Source organism: Oncorhynchus clarkii, chromosome 1 (assembly GCF_045791955.1).
Source record: "Oncorhynchus clarkii lewisi isolate Uvic-CL-2024 chromosome 1, UVic_Ocla_1.0, whole genome shotgun sequence".
NCBI lineage: Eukaryota > Metazoa > Chordata > Actinopteri > Salmoniformes > Salmonidae > Oncorhynchus > Oncorhynchus clarkii.
In genome coordinates, this window is record NC_092147.1 from 15,313,043 (window position 1) to 15,332,320 (window position 19,278).

General features: G+C 47.0%; 1 protein-coding gene across 1 annotated transcript in view; it reads right to left on the minus strand.

The window, feature by feature from the left end:
• The window catches only part of LOC139368661 (glutamate receptor ionotropic, NMDA 3B-like), a 103,420-nt gene that overhangs the window by 20,366 nt on the left and 63,776 nt on the right, over window positions 1-19,278 (minus strand). Inside the window, exons 2-4 of the mRNA XM_071107871.1 lie at window positions 15,004-15,644; window positions 9,180-10,278; window positions 8,886-9,031 (exon numbers count right to left, since the gene is read on the minus strand). Coding sequence (XP_070963972.1) covers window positions 8,886-9,031; window positions 9,180-10,278; window positions 15,004-15,644 — 1,886 coding nt within the window. The remainder of the gene's footprint in view (window positions 1-8,885; window positions 9,032-9,179; window positions 10,279-15,003; window positions 15,645-19,278) is intronic.

Below are 19,278 nucleotides of genomic sequence, written 5' to 3' on the forward strand. Positions count from 1 at the left end.
ACACAACAAATAGGCAACGTCCCAATCACAACACAACAAATAGGCCACGTCCCAATCACAACACAACATACAGGCCATGTCCCAATCACAACACACCAAATAGGTCACGTCCCAATCACAACACACCAAATAGGCCACGTCCCAATCACAACACACCAAATAGGCCACGTCCCAATCACAACACAACAAATAGGCCACGTCCCAATCACAACACAACAAATAGGCAACGTCCCAATCACAACACAACAATTAGGCCACGTCCCAATCACAACACAACAAATAGGCCACGTCCCAATCACAACACAACAAATAGGCCACGTCCCAATCACAACACAACATACAGGCCATGTCCCAATCACCACACACCATACAGGCCAAATCTCAATCATAAAACACCAAATAGGCCACGTCCCAATCACAACACACCAAATAGGCCACGTCCCAATCACAACACACCAAATAGGCCACGTCCCAATCACAACACAACAAATAGGCCACGTCCCAATCACAACACACCAAATAGGGCACGTCCCAATCACAACACAACAAATAGGCCACGTCCCAATCACAACACACCAAATAGGCCACGTCCCAATCACAACACACCAAATAGGCCACGTCCCAATCACAACACACCAAATAGGCAACGTCCCAATCACAACACAACAAATAGGCCACGTCCCAATCACAACACACCAAATAGGCCACGTCCCAATCACAACACACCAAATAGGCCACGTCCCAATCACAACACACCAAATAGGCCACGTCCCAATCACAACACAACAAATAGGCCACGTCCCAATCACAACACAACAAATAGGTCACGTCCCAATCACAACACAACAAATAGGACACGTCCCAATCACAACACAACAAATAGGCAACGTCCCAATCACAACACAACAACTAGGCCACGTCCCAATCACAACACAACAAACAGGCCACGTCCCAATCACAACACAACATACAGGCCATGTCCCAATCACAACACAACATACAGGGCATGTCCCAATCACAACACAACATACAGGCCATGTCCCAATCACCACACACCAAATAGGCCACGTCCCAATCACAACACACCAAATAGGCCACGTCCCAATCACAACACACCAAATAGGCCACGTCCCAATCACAACACACCAAATAGGCCACGTCCCAATCACAACACACCAAATAGGCCACGTCCCAATCACAACACACCACATAGGCAACGTCCCAATCACAACACAACAAATAGGCCACGTCCCAATCACAACACACCAAATAGGCCACGTCCCAATCACAACACACCAAATAGGCCACGTCCCAATCACAACACACCAAATAGGCCACGTCCCAATCACAACACAACAAATAGGCCACGTCCCAATCACAACACAACAAATAGGTCACGTCCCAATCACAACACAACAAATAGGCCACGTCCCAATCACAACACAACAAACAGGCCACGTCCCAATCACAACACAACAACTAGGCCACGTCCCAATCACAACACAACAAACAGGCCACGTCCCAATCACAACACAACATACAGGCCATGTCCCAATCACAACACAACATACAGGCCATGTCCCAATCACAACACAACATACAGGCCATGTCCCAATCACCACACACCAAATAGGCCACGTCCCAATCACAACACACCAAATAGGCCACGTCCCAATCACAACACACCAAATAGGCCACGTCCCAATCACAACACAACAAATAGGCCACGTCCCAATCACAACACAACAAATAGGCCACTTCCAATCACAACACACCAAATAGGCAACGTCCCAATCACAACACAACAAATAGGCCACTTCCAATCACAACACAACAAATAGGCCACGTCCCAATCACAACACAACAAATAGGCAACGTCCCAATCACAACACAACAAATAGGCCACTTCCAATCACAACACAACAAATAGGTCACGTCCCAATCACAACACAACAAATAGGCAACGTCCCAATCACAACACAACAAATAGGCAACGTCCCAATCACAACACAACAAATAGGCCACTTCCAATCACAACACAACAAATAGGCCACTTCCAATCACAACACAACAAATAGGCAACGTCCCAATCACAACACAACAAATAGGCCACTTCCAATCACAACACAACAAATAGGTCACGTCCCAATCACAACACAACAAATAGGTCACGTCCCAATCACAACACAACAAATAGGCCACGTCCCAATCACCACACACCAAACAGGCCACGTCCCAATCACCACACACCAAACAGGCCACGTCCCAATCACCACACACCAAACAGGCCACGTCCAAATCACCACACACCAAACAGGCCACGTCCAAATCACAGCACACCAACTAGGCCACGTCCCAATCACAACACAACATACAGGCCATGTCCCAATCACCACACACCAAACAGGCCATGTCCCAATCACCACACACCAAACAGGCCACGTCCAAATCACCACACACCAAACAGGCCACGTCCAAATCACCACACACCAAACAGGCCACGTCCAAATCACAGCACACCAACTAGGCCACGTCCCAATCACAACACAACATACAGGCCATGTCCCAATCACAACACAACAAATAGGCCATGTCCCAATCACCACACACCAAACAGGCCACGTCCAAATCACCACACACCAAACAGGCCACGTCCAAATCACCACACACCAAACAGGCCACGTCCAAATCACAGCACACCAACTAGGCCACGTCCCAATCACAACACAACATACAGGCCATGTCCCAATCACAACACAACAAATAGGCCACGTCCCAATCACAACACAACAAATAGGCCACGTCAAATCAAATCAAATTTATTTATATAGCCCTTCGTACATGAGCTGATATCTCAAAGTGCTGTACAGAAACCCAGCCTAAAACCCCAAACAGCAAGCAATGCAGGTGTAGAAGCACGGTGGCTAGGAAAAACTCCCTAGAAAGGCCAAAACCTAGGAAGAAACCTAGAGAGGAACCAGGCTATGTGGGGTGGCCAGTCCTCTTCTGGCTGTGCCGGGTGGAGATTATAACAGAACATGGTCAAGATGTTCAAATGTTCATAAGTGACCAGCATGGTCGAATAATAATAAGGCAGAACAGTTGAAACTGGAGCAGCAGCACAGTCAGGTGGACTGGGGACAGCAAGGAGTCATCATGTCAGGTATTCCTGGGGCATGGTCCTAGGGCTCAGGTCCTCCGAGAGAGAGAAAGAAAGAGAGAATTAGAGAGAGCATATGTGGGATGGCCAGTCCTCTTCTGGCTGTGCCGGGTGGAGATTATAACAGAACATGGCCAAGATGTTCAAATGTTCATAAATGACCAGCATGGTCGAATAATAATAAGGCAGAACAGTTGAAAGAAACTGGAGCAGCAGCACGGCCAGGTGGACTGGTGACAGCAAGGAGTCATCATGTCAGGTAGTCCTGGGGCATGGTCCTAGGGCTCAGGTCCTCCGAGAGAGAGAAAGAGAGAATTAGAGAACGCACACTTAAATTCACACAGGACACCGAATAGGACAGGAGAAGTACTCCAGATATAACAAACTGACCCTAGCCCCCCGACACATAAACTACTGCAGCATAAATACTGGAGGCTGAGACAGGAGGGGTCAGGAGACACTGTGGCCCCATCCGAGGACACCCCCGGACAGGGCCAAACAGGAAGGATATAACCCCACCCACTTTGCCAAAGCACAGCCCCCACACCACTAGAGGGATATCTCTATAACGTCCCAATCACAACACACCAACTAGGCCAAGTCCCAATCCTAACACACCAACTAGTTCACGTCCCAATCACAACACACCAACTAGGCCACATCCGAATCGTTGTAAACCACAAACCAAACAGGCCAAGTTTGAAATTGACCATGTCTCAATCCTACGCACCACACATCAAAAAGCTATGTCCTCCCTCATTCCAGATTCAGCACATGGCCCTCGTCACCATCATGTTTATACTTCATGTCTCAGTGTAAATGGGGGGCTCAGAATCAGTCCTCCAGGGAAATTGGACAGAAGGAGAAGGGTAAAGCAAAGCCATTAGATATCTGTTTTATTGTCACATATTAATCGCCTGTCTGACTAAACAAAACCGGAATTAATGCAGACAGAGTACAGTGCCCAAATCAGGCACTCAACTTCCATTATGATGCTGACTCCTGACTAGGCACATCAGCTGAACCAGAGAGGATTATGGGTCAAGGGAACTATCATAATGGAGGTTCAAGATGTCAAAACTGCACATTTCAAATGTGTCAGCTTTGGAGTCCTCTGACTTCAGCTTCAATTGTAAGGAGGGGATGACCTCTTGGGTAAGAAATCAACAGTGGATATTACCAGCAATTTTCTGGCACTTTGGCTGTTTAATCAAGCCATCCATCAAACCACCCACTTAGAAGAGTGGACTCTTATTCCAGAAGGGATAAACTTGTCACGTCTACTCCCGCTCCTCCTCCCTGGCGCTCACTGTTGCCGGTTTACTAGCCACTGGTCCTGGCAACCCATCATTATGCTCACTTGGCAACCCTCATTACACACACCGCTTCAGGTAGTATTGTTTATGTTTTCCTTGTTACATGCTGCTCTTGTTTTGTATTCGTTCCATGGTTGTTTTCATTAAAATCACACTACACTTGCTTCCAGACTCCCTGGGTCTACGTTACAGAATACTACCTCGAAAATATGGAAGCAGCAGAATATATATATATATATATATATATATATATATATATATATATATATATATATATATATATATATATACAGTGGGGAGAACAAGTATTTGATACACTGCTGATTTTGCAGGTTTTCCTACTTACAAAGCATGTCTGTAATTTTTATCATCGTACACTTCAACTGTGAGAGGCGGAATCTAAAACAAAAATCCAGAAAATCACATTGTATGATTTTTAAGTAATTAATTTGGATTTTATTGCATGACATAAGTATTTGATCATCTACCAACCAGTAAGAATTCCGGCTCTCACAGACCTGTTTGTTTTTTATTAAGAAGCCCTCCTGTTCTCCACTCATTACCTGTATTAACTGCACCTGTTTGAACTCGTTACCTGTATATCAAAATATATATATTTTACCTGTATTTCAAATACTTGTTCTCCCCACTGTATATATATATATATAGACTGTTGGCGAACAGGGACACCTACTCCACCAACACCACGATCAGCTGGCCCAACTGCATGCGACTACGGATGAGGTCCTTCGCATCCTCCACCACCTTGACACCACACGAGAGGATTTACTTTCAAATAGCAGAGCCCTCTATCATGAGTCAACCCAGCGAACCAGTCTCCCAGCCTACCCAGCAATCTGCCCAGGTCACCGATGCCCAACTTCCCCTCCCGGGAAGATATGATGGGACTCCATCCAAATGCCGAGGCTTCCTACTCCAGTGCTCCTTCTATTTCGCTCATCAGACGGGAGCCCCCACCAGGAGAGGTCCAATGTTGCCACGGTCATTTCCCTGCTGACCGGGTGGGTGTTGGAGTTTGGTACGGCCATCTGGGAGAGAGGAGAGGAGGAGCTGGGTTCCTATGAGGGGTTCATAGCTCTGTTCAGGGCAGTCTTTGACCATCCTCCGGGTGGCAAAGAGAGAGGTGGGTGACTACTCCAACTCTGGAAGGGTGCCCAGACTGTTGCGGAGTACGCCCTCACATTCCAGACTGTGGCAGCCCCCAGTGGATGGAATGAGCCGGCACTCCACACCCTATTCTGAAGAGGACTGCGCAAGGATGTCCAAACGGAGTTGGCTTGTCGGGACGACAACGTTTCCCTGGACATGCTCATCGCGATAGCAAACCGTCTGGAAAACCTTCTTCGGGAGCATCGGTGGTCCCCTCATCCCTCGCCTTTCTCCTTCAGACGTCCTGAGGCAGAGCCTGAACACCCATGGAGATAGGAATCACATCTCTCCACGGCAGAGCTACGTCACCGGAGACGGCTGGGGTTGTGTCCCTATTTTGGCCAGGAGGGGCACCAGCTACAGCTGTGTCCAGTGCATCCTAACCAGAAGTCTTCATCAGTATTCCTTCATCATCTTTCGCCAAACCCTTCCTGGTTTCTATTTCGTTGGCTGGCTGTCGCTCAGGTGTTGTCTCTAAGGCTCTAGTGGACTCCGGTGCTGCAGGGATTTTCATCTACTAGGCCCTTGTCTCCTCCCTCAACATCGCTGTGTACCTGCTCTCCTCTTCTTGTTTGGTCCGAGCCCTGGATAAATGACAGTGGGGACCCGGCACTATTACGCACGTCACAGCACCCTCAAAGCCTGCCCTTTCTCATCACCTCTGCACCTGTGCACAAAGTCATCCTTGTCCTCCCATGGCTTCAACTTCATAAACCCACCATCTCCTGGTCTAAGATGAGAATCATCGCCCTGTGGTTCAACGTCGATTCCTTCCCTGTCCTGTGAGTGCCCTTTAGCCCATCAATCGTTCCTCCCGTATTGTTGGCCCCGTGTTGTGGGAAGTAGATATGGACATCTGCCTAGCTCTAGAGAGGGAACGCGCTCCTACCACCTGCCCTCCAGAGCGCATCTACGTCCCTGCGGAGGTGAGAGATCAGCTGTTGACCTGGGCGCACACATCCCTCGCCACTGGATATCCAGGTATCACCCGCACCATCCAATCCCTTTCTGATAAATACTGGTGTCCCACTTTGGCACAGGATGTCGCCTACTATGTCAACTCATGTTCAGTATGTACTCAATCAAAAAACTCCCCTTCACGTTCCAGCAGGGAAACTACCTCCCCTTCCTGTCACATCTGTCCAAAGATTTTGTCACTGTTCTCCCCTCTTCTGATGGGTTCACCACCATTTTAGTGGTTGTGGACAAATTCTCTAAATCCTGCCGTTCTAGTCTCCCTACCACTCTCCAGGTCTCTGAGGCACTGTTCCAGCAGGTCTTCCGGCACTATGGCCTTCCTCCGACCGTGGCCCCAAATTCACGTCACGGGTATGGAAAACCATAATGGAAAAGCTTGAGGATACTTCCGGATACCGGCCTCAGTCTAACGGGCAGGTGGAGATGATGAACCAGGAGCTAGGGAGCTTCCTGAGGAGTCACTGCCAGGACCGGCAGGGAGAGTGGGCCCGATTCCTTCCCTGGGCGGATTACACCAAGAACTCATTGCGTCACTCCTCCACCGGGCTGACTCCCTTCCAGTGTGTTCTGGGTTATCAGCCGCCCCTGGCTCCGTGGACCCCGAGCCAGACAAAAGCTCCTGCGGTGGAAGAGTAGTTCAGGCACGCAGAAGAAGTTTGGAACGATGCCTACGTGAGGCTCCAGCGTGCCATCCGCCACCAGAAGAAGCAGGCGGATCGCCACTTCAGTAAGGCTCCCGTGTTCCATCCTAGTGATTGCATCTGGCTCTCCACCAGGAAACTCCCACTCCGCCTGCCCTGTAAGAAACTGAGCCCCTGGTTTATGGGGCCGTTCAAGGTTCTCCGGAGGGTCAACAAGGTGACATATAGATTACAGCTCCCCACGAACTACCGAATCTCACCCTCTTTTCATGTCTCCCTCTTCAGGCCAGGCTGAAGCCGCGTCCCACGACACCCTTCCACCTCCCCTGGACGTCGAAGGAGGTCCCGCCTATGCTGTCAAATCCCTCCTGGACTTCTGACGTCGTGGTGGTCGGCTCCAGTACCTGGTGGACTGGGAGGGGTATGGTCCAGAGGAGCAGTGTTGGGTTCTGGTGGACGACATTCTAGATCCCAACATCATCCGAGATTTCCACCTTCCCCATCTGGACCGGCCCGCTTCTCGCCCTCGGGGCTGCCCCCTTGGCTGGCATCGTCCTGCGGCCGGAGCCGCGAGTCAGGAAGGTACTGTCACGTCTACTCCCCCTCTCCGGCACTCGACATCGCCGGTTTACTAAACATCGGTCCTGGCAATCGGTCCCATTACGCACACTTGGCAACCCTCATTACGCAAACCTGCGCCTCATGAGGCTCACCTGGACTTCATCACTCCCCTGATTACTCCCCCTTTATCTATCACTCCCTAGGATCACTCTTCAGGTAGTATTGGTTATGTTTTCTTTGTTAGACGCTTGTGTTGTGTTAGTTTTCATTAAACTAACACTGCACTTGCTTCTAGACTTCCTGTGTCTGCATCACAAAACTCCAACAATCTTTGTTTTCTAAGTTATTTTGTAAGACAATATTCAAACATGTCTATGTGGCTACTGGCTAACCTTGTCAAAAGATTTGACAAAACTAAGATAAAATAGGAGGATCCACAGTCTACACAATCACAAGTTCAAATGACAGTTGTCTTCTCTTTCTTGGTCTAAATTGAACTATAACCTTCCACCTGAGGATCAACTTTGCAGCCTTGTGTCTCTAGAGAGTCAGACAACACGCGTAGAGAGACAGTTTTTTTTGTGTGTGCTCCCTTTCCCATTTGATCTTGTTTTGAAGCAATACCATTGGCCTCTCCTCTCCATTGCCTTTCTCTTCTGCCTTCCTTGATGACAGACCTTTCTTTGAGGAACACAACAAACACTTCTCCCAGAGGAAGTCAGAGAAAGTATCTATCTACTCTGTGCTTGACTTGATCCACCTCTGGCCAAATAACTTAAATAACACTTATAAACACCCATGGATACAATCAAACGTAGGTTAAAGTGCCTTTAAATAGTATTTCTATGGATGTAGCTCAGAGGTGCCATGGACAATCTTACTCTAGGAGTGATACTGCAGGTGCAGGCTTTTTGTCCCAGCCCCACTCGAACACACCTGATTCTACTAAGCAGCTACTCATTAGGACCTTGATTAGCTGAATCGGGTATGTGAGTGTAGGGCTGGAACAAAAGCTTGCACACCCTGTTGCGCTCCAGAAGTAGGGTTGTGATCTCTTACTTGAGGGTGGACACTCCATCGGGTGTGGTGGGCTCATTGTAGCGCCTCATGTACTCGTGCATCTCTGGGAAACTCTTCTTCATGTACTCCTCAGCGCTGCTCTCCCTCACCGTGCCAAACCTGAAACCATGGGATGGGTGATGGAGCTGGGGTGGAAGGGAAGAAGGTAGAGGGGAAAGGGATGAAGGGAGAGGTGGAAGGGAGGGAGAGAGAGGGAAGATGAGAGAGATAGAGGGTGAGGGAGAACGAGATTGTGGCGGGAGAGAAGAGTTAATAATGAAAACAAATACTCACCTTGGCATCGTGGATCCCCGATAGCTCCTCGAAGGTCTTCTCGCCGACCATGACGGCGGCCAGGTTGGCTGTGTAGCTGGACAGCACCAACAGGCAGAAGATGGCCCACAGGTTCATCAGAAACCGACCCGTCCAGCACTTGGGCGTCTTGCTGGAGACCGTGCGGCCAAACAAGATGGCGTAGCAGAGGTTGAGCGCAGACGAGTAGGAGAAGACGCGCAGACGGTTGCGTCCATGTGGCGTCATGCCAAACGGGCTCTTCCACTCATAGAGGGTGAGGAAGAGGGCGGTGATATGCAGCGCCACAAAGATGCCCACCCACATAGACCAGTGCAGGGGCCACATGAAGGCGCCGATGGGCGCCGCCGTGTCCTTGCTGCGCACCAGGATGCCCAGCGAGGTGGAGAAGAAGGGCGAGGTGAAGTCGATGACACGGCTGCGTACTGAGTTAATGCTGAATGAGGTGACGGCCATGTCGGCCACGCCATTGAGCAGGTCACCCACCAGCCCAGTCCAGCGGCCGCTTTTCGATGCACCGTACTTCCCGTCGCCCACGATGTACAGGTCGTACTCGAAGCGCATGTCCTCTGACATTTTCTCCAGCAGGTCTATGCAGTATCCGTAACAACACTTGCCGTAGTCCGTGGGCAGGAAGGTAGAGTTTCCCGTGGCACGCTCACTGAAGTAGCGCTCCAGCATGTCCGAGCTGTTTGTCCCCGCGTCAAGGCAATACTGTCCTGCCGGACAGTTCCCGTCCTCATCCACCTCCCGCGTGAATACGAAGGGGTGCTCCACTAGGGTGACTACCCGCACCCGGCTGCCTGCCACAGGACTGCCGGCTCGCCACCGGCCCCCGCCCCGCCTCCCCTGGCCCTCCCCCCGGCCATGGCCCTTGCCATTGTGCCCTTGCCACAGGCCCTGGTCCTCCACCTCCAGATGGCCCCCCTCCCAGCTGCCCACTGTCACCCAGGTGGGCTGGCCCACCGCGTCCCGCTGCAGGCTCCAGATGTGGAATCGCTGAGAGGTGAGAACTCGGGATAGGTTCCTCTGCACCGACACCGGCCCCGTCAGCCCTGAGAACGACGTGTTGGACAGGAACCTATAGGCCAGAGGAGATCACATTAGATTACAGGACTTCATTACCCTTCAGGCTATTTAGTGCATGCATTTGAGTCCCAAGATATTGCATTTCCTATAGATGATTTCTATGGTGTGGTGGCGGGGGAGGGGAACATGGACTTCTGGCCACAGGGATAGTGAGTCAGACTGTACAGTATAAAACTCACTTCAGGAAATGCACAGTGAACTCCAAACTGTGATCTGATTGTAACCACCTACACCTCTTCTCTCCACACCTGACCTGCAGCACAGTCCAGACAGGCACCGTAGCTACTGTAGCACAACATGTCAAAAGCAGGATTGGCATCTATTGAAGCCAAACTAATCCATCCTGCACCTGCAGCAAGGCCAACAGTGTATACCATCACCACTCTGATTGACAGCTAGTCATTTCCCCATGGCTAGGATTGGCTATCTTTCTGGCTGACACCTTTTTGGCCTCACCCCAGACTCTGAATGCCAGGCTCTGCTTAGTTGAGCGAGTGAGTAGTTAATTTCCATGTGAAAACCTGCCCCAGTTCATACATTTCTGCCTCGGATCCATGGTGAAATGCTAGCCCCTAGCGGTTAGCCCTTCAATGAATTACGGCATGGTGGTTTAGCTTAGCGCTAGCGGTTAGCTTAGCGAAGGGGTCACTTCAGGAAATACAGATCCAGACAATCCCATTGGCTGAGGGTAGCTGTGACAGTCATGTTGTGTCAGGATGAATGTGTGCAGCCATCAATAACTGAGACGACACCATGTGATCGCCGCTGAACTTCTTTCATCGAAAATTAAAAGGTCATTTGTCTCCAAACCTTTAGGTCATTAATTTCTCTCTGTCTCAGCCTACATCCCCCCTCCTCCCCTCTTTCTTCTCAACCCCACACAAGGTAAAAGGAGCTGGATGCTATTACATCATTACATTGAAAGGCTATGTGTTCCTCTTTAACAGTAGGCACAGGTTGCAATTACTTTAAAAGCATCCACCTCCCCCACCTCAACCTTTTTGGGTTTCTATCTACCGCTCTCATCAACCCTCATGCATTTCTCTCATGATCCATTCCTTCCTCCCCTGAAGCCCTCTTCTCTCTCTAATAGTTGCTCTGTTATGTAGCTGTAATTATGTGTCTAGGTGACATTATGATTATCATGGAGTTGTTCTTGAGCAAATCGCTGTTATCTCGACATCGTTGATCTTTACTCTGCACTAGGCACCCAGTCAATCCCATTAGTTAGATGGCCCTCCTAAATGACTTGGTCGAACTGAATATAGTTTTATTATAGTTATAAAGGGGTGCTTTCCAAAATGTTATAATCATTCTCCTCTGCGTTGACGCCCCAGGCAACAAACACTACTCCTGAAATGAAGTGCTAACTGCTTACTGCTCAAAATGACTTGCCTCTTTCAGCCAATTAATAAATACAACATGGTGCTCTAGCATTCCAGACCCACAAGCTATTGCATCATTTCTGGTGTATCGTTTTTCCCAACATGATATAGCTGAGCCTAGTTACAATTGGTCCAATTGAAGCTCATTCTACTGTGTTTTTGTGCTGAGACGCTGGCTGCATGGCTAGGTTGCGCAGCTGTTGTTACTCTGGTCTGTGGCAGATACAGCAGTTGTAAAGCTGTGTGCTGCTGTTGCTCTGCACTGCTCTGAGCCACGCAGAGACAGAAAGGACTGTGGGCTCTTTTGATAAGGGAGCCTGGCTGCCCTGTTGGGGAGGCAACTGACTGGAACTCATGAATAAAGCTTAAAACTCTACCCTCCTCCACTTCATGTTTGTATTCCAGCTGGATGAGTGCATGCGTGTGCATGTGTGTGTGTGTTTGAAAGAGAGAGTCTGTCTGTATGTCTGTCTGTCTGTCTGTCTGTCTGTCTGTCTGTCTGTCTGTCTGTCTGTCTGTCTGTGTGTGTGTTTGTGTGTGTGCACGTGTGTGTGTGCACGTGTGTGTGTGTGTGTGTGTGTGCACGTGTGTGTTCGTGCATGCGTGCGTGTGTGTGAGAGAGAGTCTGTGTACGTATGTGTACAAACACACTCCAGCCTCTCTCCAAACACTGGAGGCTGCATCTATCATTGTGTTTAGAAGAGCTGCTCTGTGGTTGGGGGTGAAGAAAAGTCTGACCTCAGCAAGAGATAGGCCTATTTGCAGTCTCCTGCGAACACTGACACTGGGAGAGAATCACTACTTAACTGTCTACAGCACTTACCGAACCAATTCGTTATAATAACATGGACCTGAAAACACTATTCAGACACAACTTGGCTAAAAGGAGATGCAACAGAATGCAATACAACAGTATGCATGTATGTGTGTGTGTGTGTGTGTGTGTGTGTGTGTGTGTGTGTGTGTGTGTGTGTGTGTGTGTATGTGTGTGTGTGTGTGTGTGTGTGTGTGTGTGCGTGTGCGTGCGTGCGTGCGTGTGCGTGCGTGTGCGTGCGTGTGGGTGTATGTACACTGAGTATATAAAACATTGAGAACACTTGCTCTTTCCATGACAGACTGACCAGATGATTCCAGTTGAAAGCTATGATCCCTTACTGATGTCACTTGTTAAAAATCCACTTCAATCAGTGTAAATTAAGGGGATTTTTAAGCCTAAACATAATTAAGACATGGATGTGTGTGTGCCATTCAGAGGGTAAATGGGAAAGACAAAATATTTAAGTGCCTTTGAAGGGGGTTTGGTAGTAGGTGCCAGACGCACCGGTTTGTGTCAAGAACTGCAACGCTGCTGGGTTTTTCAAGCTCAACAGTTTCCTGTGTGTAACAAGAATGGTCCAACACACAAAGGACATCCAACCAACTTGACACAACTGAAGGAAGTGTTGGAGTCAACCCAATATTAGGAAGGTGCTCCTAATGTAACAGCACTTACAGTTGACCGGGGCAGCACTAGCAGGGCAGAAATTTGACGAAATGACTTGTTGGAAAGGTGGCATCAGTGCCGCTCAGTCACTGAGCTCTTCAGTATGGGCCATTCTGCTGACAATGTTTGTCTATGGAGATTGCATGGCTGTGGACTCGATTTTATACACCTGTCAGCAACGGGTGTTGCTAAAATAGCCAAATCCACTAATTTGAAAGAATTTCCACAAACTTTTGTATGTATGTATGCCTTCCGAAAATATTCACACGCCTTGACTTTTTCCACATTATGTTGTGTTACAAAATGGGATTCAAATGTATTTAATTGTCATGTTTTTGTCAACGATCTACACAAAATGCTAACATTTGTAAAACATTCATGAAAAATAAAACACTAATATATCTTGATTAGTTAAGAATTCAACCCTCTCAAGTCAATACATGTTAGAATCATCTTTGGCAGCGATTACAGCTGTGAGTCTTTCTAGGTAAGTCTCGAAGAGCTTTCCACACCTGGATTAAGCTAAATTTGCACATTATTATTTTCCAGATTCTTCAAGCTCTGTCAAATTGGTTGTTGATCATTTCTAGACAGCCATTTTCAGGTCTTGCCATAGATTTTCAAGCAGATTTAAGTCAAAACTGTAATTCGGCAACATTCCCTGTTGTCTTGGTAAGCAACTCCAATGTATATTTGGCCTTGTGTTAGGTTATTGTCATGCTGAAAGGTGAATTTGTCTCCCAGTGCCTGTTGGAAAGCAGACTGAACAAGGTTTTTCCTCTAGGATTTTGCCTGTGCTTAGCTGTATTCCGTTTATTTTTTTCCTAGAAAACTGCCTAGTCCTTGCTGATGACAAGCATACCCATTTCATGATGCAGCATCACCATGCTTGAAATTTCGAAGAGTGGTACTCAGTAATGTGTTGTATTGGATTTGCTCCAAACGTAACACTTTGTACTCAAGACAAATAGTACATTTCTTTCCCACATTTTTTGCAGTTTTACTTTAGTACTTTATTTCAAACAGGATGCATGTTTTGGAATATTTGTATTCTGTACAGGCTTCCTTCTTTTCACTATGTCATGTAGGTTAGTATTGTGGAGTAACTACAAAGTTGTTGAATCATACTCAGTTTTCTCCTATCACAGCCATTAAACTCTAACTGCTTTAACGTCACCATTTGCCTCATGGTGAAATCCCTGAGCGGTTTCCTTCCTCTCCGGCAACTGAGTTAGGAAGGACGTCTGTATCTTTGTAGTGACTGGGTGTTTTTTTTACCCATCTACCAAGAGGTGTCCTTCTTTGCGAGACATTGAAAAACATCCCTGGTGTTTGTGCTCAAATCTGTGTTTGAAATTCACTGCTCTACTGAGGGACCTTACAGAAAATTGTATGTGTGGGGTACAGAGATGAGGTAGTCATTCCAAAATAATGTTAAACACTATTATTGCACACAGAGTCCATGCAACTTTTGTATGTGACTTGTTAAGCAAAGTTTTACTCCTGAACTTATTTAGGCTTGCCATAACAAAGGGGTTGAATACTTATTGACTCAAGACATTTCAGCTTTTCATTTGTAATTGATTTGTAAAACATTCTAAAATCATAATTCCACTTTGACATTATGGGATATTGTGTGTAGGACAGTAACACAAACTCAACATTTTGTCCATTTAAATTCCTGGATGTAACACACTAAAATATGGAAAAGATGAAGGGGTGTAAAGATTTTTGCTCATCTTTATCAAGGGTGCCAATAATGTTGGACCTGACTGTGTATGTATGTAAACTATTCTTTTAAACCTCCAGAGACTTTGTGAGTTAAAGGTTCAAAGTAAACCAGCCTTACCTGGCAAGGTACTGTCCGGAGGAGGGCACCTCGTGCTTGTTGGGTTTGTCATAGCAGTTGACCATGTTCTGGATGAGCGCCAGGTCTGGGCGCACCACTGTGGCCGCTGACACTGCCCGGCCCACCAGCTGCAGCGCGTCGCGGATGTAGAAGTCCAGCGGCTTGCGCTCCACTTCACCGTAGGCCAGCAGACCCAGGGGCAGGCCGATGGAGTGCAGGGCGTCGGGGCTCAGTGGGTAGCCCAGCACCCAGTGCACCGTGGGCAGCGTCAGCCCCAAGTCCTGGGCGCTCCGCAGCACCGCCGCGGCACACTCTGGGTCGCCCCCAAACAGCAGCACCGCGGCCGGTGGTGGGATCTGACTTGGGCCCTGCCCCCGGAAGTGTTCTGAAAGGAAGTCCTGGATTTGGGATTCTGCTGGGCCAGCATGGGTGAGGTTGAGGAGGGCGCGGAGTTGCCAACGGTTTGCACCACAGCCCAGGTGGCTCTGGAGGTCCAGTAGTTCCAGCAGGCCATCCTCCTCCCAACCCTGGCACAGCACGGCCATGCGCTCCTGCCAGCCGCTCCGCTGGAGGACGGCCAGCAGCAGCTCCGACAGGCCCGACGGGGGGATCCGAGTAACCATCTGTAGGTGGAAGCGGTTCTGGGAGGAGAGAGAGAGAAAGAATCAGAAACCGTGTCAGATCCAAAGAAAAGAACTGGAGAATGAGTCTCACAATTGCTATAATCAAACATAGCATTGCTCACCCTTTGTAAAGCACAACTTTGTTGGAATATGACATAGTGGTTACATTTGGCAAAGCAATCTACATATGGTCTTCACAATCTCTTCAGTATGGTTAGATTCTGGGTTAAATTTGGAACATTGTTATACTCAGAAGTATAGTATCTGAGGAGTGAAAGAGACTAGTTTTTACATCAGAAGTGAATGGTTATCTGTAGGAGCCAGATGGCTTTGGAATGTGTTGGGTAGATGGGAGGAAGTCACAGGATTGCTATAGGGGATACGGATGGACATCTGTGGGTTAGGCAAATGTGGGGTAAAGGTCAGGTCAGATCCTCTTAAGGGAGAAATTAGGGTTTATTACCCTCTTACCCTCTTCCTGTCGAACCATACTAGATGCAAGGATTGGAGAGGAGGAGGAGTGCCTAAATTGGAGTATATATACATGTACTTGTGGTGGCGGAAACATGTTTTGTCTGAATGCAGCTGTATTGAGCCTTTGGGTAGAATAAACTTGTTTAAGCTTTCATAATGTCCGTTGAGTTTTTACTCTGTGAATTAGAACAGTATGAAATGTGGTTATTAAGTTGTGAAGCATGTAGGGCTTATAAAGGCATTATGAATCATTAATTTCCGAAAAAAGTACAAAGAAAAAGTCAGAACCAAAACAAACGACTGAGTGACATATGGACACCCTAAAGGCTTTTCTATTTGAAACACTGGAGAATGCAACTCTAATCACTGATTGAAATTCAAACACCCTCTCTCTGTATGTTAAAGGATGGAGAAAAGTGGTTATCTTTTAAATCCCTTTTTTTTCATGAAACAAAAACTGTGGTGAGCTTCAAGCTTATGCTCTCCCTAGCCACTCTTTGACTCAAAAAGCAATATCACCGGATAAGAGGGACGATTTCAAACCGCCTGTTTCAAAGGCCTTGGTTTGATTACCACTACATACCGATTCAAAATTGGGGTGCCCGTTTCCGTAACCCTCCCTGACACGTTGCTAATTCGCTTCGCTGCAGAAAACAGACAGGAGAGATGGAAGCACAAATTGCAATTCATGCTCTATGTCGGGTTCCCCCTTGTGTGTGTGTGTGTGTGTGTGTGTCTCAATGTGTGTTGGTGTTTGCCTCTCTCTGACTCCTGCAACCTCAAACAGCTGCTGGGACAGGTGCATCAGAGGATAAGTTGAAAGGTGAATGTTTGATACATGTGTGTTTGCAGGCAGCAGCCATTAACCATTTCAATGACGCTCATCAAAAGTATTCTTCTGCTCCAGATAAAGAGATCAAAGCTTGGTTTCTCCTGGGACTGAGGGAGAATGAGCTTTGTAGTGTGGCACCCAGTGAGTCAACTCCTCCCTGGGCATAGAGGAAGAATAGACTGATGTTGCCGCCTAGACCAGAGGTTGGAAACCCCCTAGACTGAGCAGAATTAACAAAAAGGCATAATGCGTTTATAGTTCACTTCGAAGTGTACTGTGACCCTTTTGTAATGTACTGAAGCTCACAATAACTGCTTACTATAAACAGATGGCATGGTGTCAGTGAGTCGGGCTTGACAATGACTTACACATGGCACATAAGCAAAATTCCTGTCATCAAAGTATCTTACTTCGTATGAATACTCATACTGTAAGTAGCTTTTGTGCCAGTTGTCGGTAAAGTCCGATTTTGACTCCAGGCGATGTGTACATACAGTATCTACTTCAAATACTTTGTGCCCCTGCACATTGATCTGGTACTCCCTGTATATAGCTCCATTCTTGTGTATTCTATTCCTCGTGTTACTATTTTTCTTTTTATAATAATTGTTTAACTCTGCATCGTTGGAAAGGGCTCGTCAGCAAGCATTTCATGGTAAAGTCTACACCAGTTGTATTAGGCACATGTGACAGATACAATTTTATTTGACCCCTCATAAATCAGTTCAAAGAAAACCTTCAATAACATCTCACTGAGACCACAGGAGTATATTGTGTGTGAGTTATTCCTGTCTCGCAAAGCAGTATCAAAATAGAATTCAACAGTTCACATCATAGAGGAACATACATTCGAAGTCGGAAGTTACCATACACTTAGGTTGGAATCATTAAAACTCATTTTTCAACCACTCCACAAATTTCTTGTTAACAAACTATAGTTTTGTCAAGTCGGTTAGGACATCTACCTTGTGTTTGACACAAGTAATTTTTCCAACAATTGTTTACAGACAGATTATTTCACTTATAATTCACTGTATCACAATTCCAGTGGGTCAGAAGTTTACATACACTAAGTTGACTGTGCCTTTAAACAGCTTGGAAAATTTCAGAAAAGTATGTAATGGCTTAAGAAGCTTCTGATAGGCCAATTGACATAATTTGAGTCAATTGGAGGTGTACCTGTTGATGTATTTAAAGGCCTACCTTCAAACTCAGTGCCTCTTTGCTTGACATCATGGGAAAATCTAAAGAAATCACCCAAAACCAATTTCCAAACGCCTGAAGGAACCACGTTCATCTGTACAAACAATAGTACGCAAGTATAAACACCATGGGACCACGCAGCCATCATACCACTCAGGAAGGAGACACGTTCTGTCTCCTAGAGATGAACGTAATTTGATGTGAAAGGTGCAAATCAATCCCAGAACAACAGCAAAGTATCTATATCCAGAGTAAAACGAGTCCTATATCGACATAACCTGAAAGGCCGCTCAGCAAGGAAGAAGCCACTGCTCCAAAACCGCCATAAAAAAAGCCTGACTATGGTTTGCAACTGCACATGGGGACAAAGATCATACTTTTTGGAGAAATGTCCTTTGGTCTGATGAAACAAAACTAGAACTGTTTGGCCATAATGACCATCGTTTGGAGGAAAAAGGGGGAGGCTAGCTAGCCGAAGATCACCATCCCAACCATGAAGCACGGGGTGGCAGCATCATGTTATGGGGGTGATTTGCTGCAGGAGGGACTGGTGCACTTCACAAAATAGATGGCATCATGAGGTAGGAAAATTATGTGGATATTTTAAAGCAACATCTCAAGACATCAGTCTGGAAGTTAAAGCTTGGTCGCAAATGGGTCTTCCAAATGGACAATGACCCCAAGCATACTTCCAAAGTTGTGGAAAAATGGCTTAAGGATAACAAAGTCAAGATATTGGAGTAGCCTTCACAAAGCCCTGACCTCAAACCTATAGCAAATTTGTGGGCAGAACTGAAAAGGTGTGTTCGAGCAAGGAGGCCTACAAACCTGACTAAGTTACACCAGCTCTGTCAGGAGGAATGGGCCAAAATTCACCCAACGTATTTTGGGAAGCTTGTGGAAGGCTACCCGAAATGTTTGACACAAGTAAAACAATTTAAAGGCAATGCTACCAAATACTTATTGAGTGTATGTAAACTTCTGACCCACTGGGAATGTGATGAAAGAAAGAAAAGCTGAAATAAATCATTCTCTCTACTATTATTCTGACATTTCACATTCTTAAAATAAAGTGGTGATCCTAACTGACCTAAAACAGGGAATTTTTACTAGGTTTAAATGTCCGGAATTGTGAAAAACTGA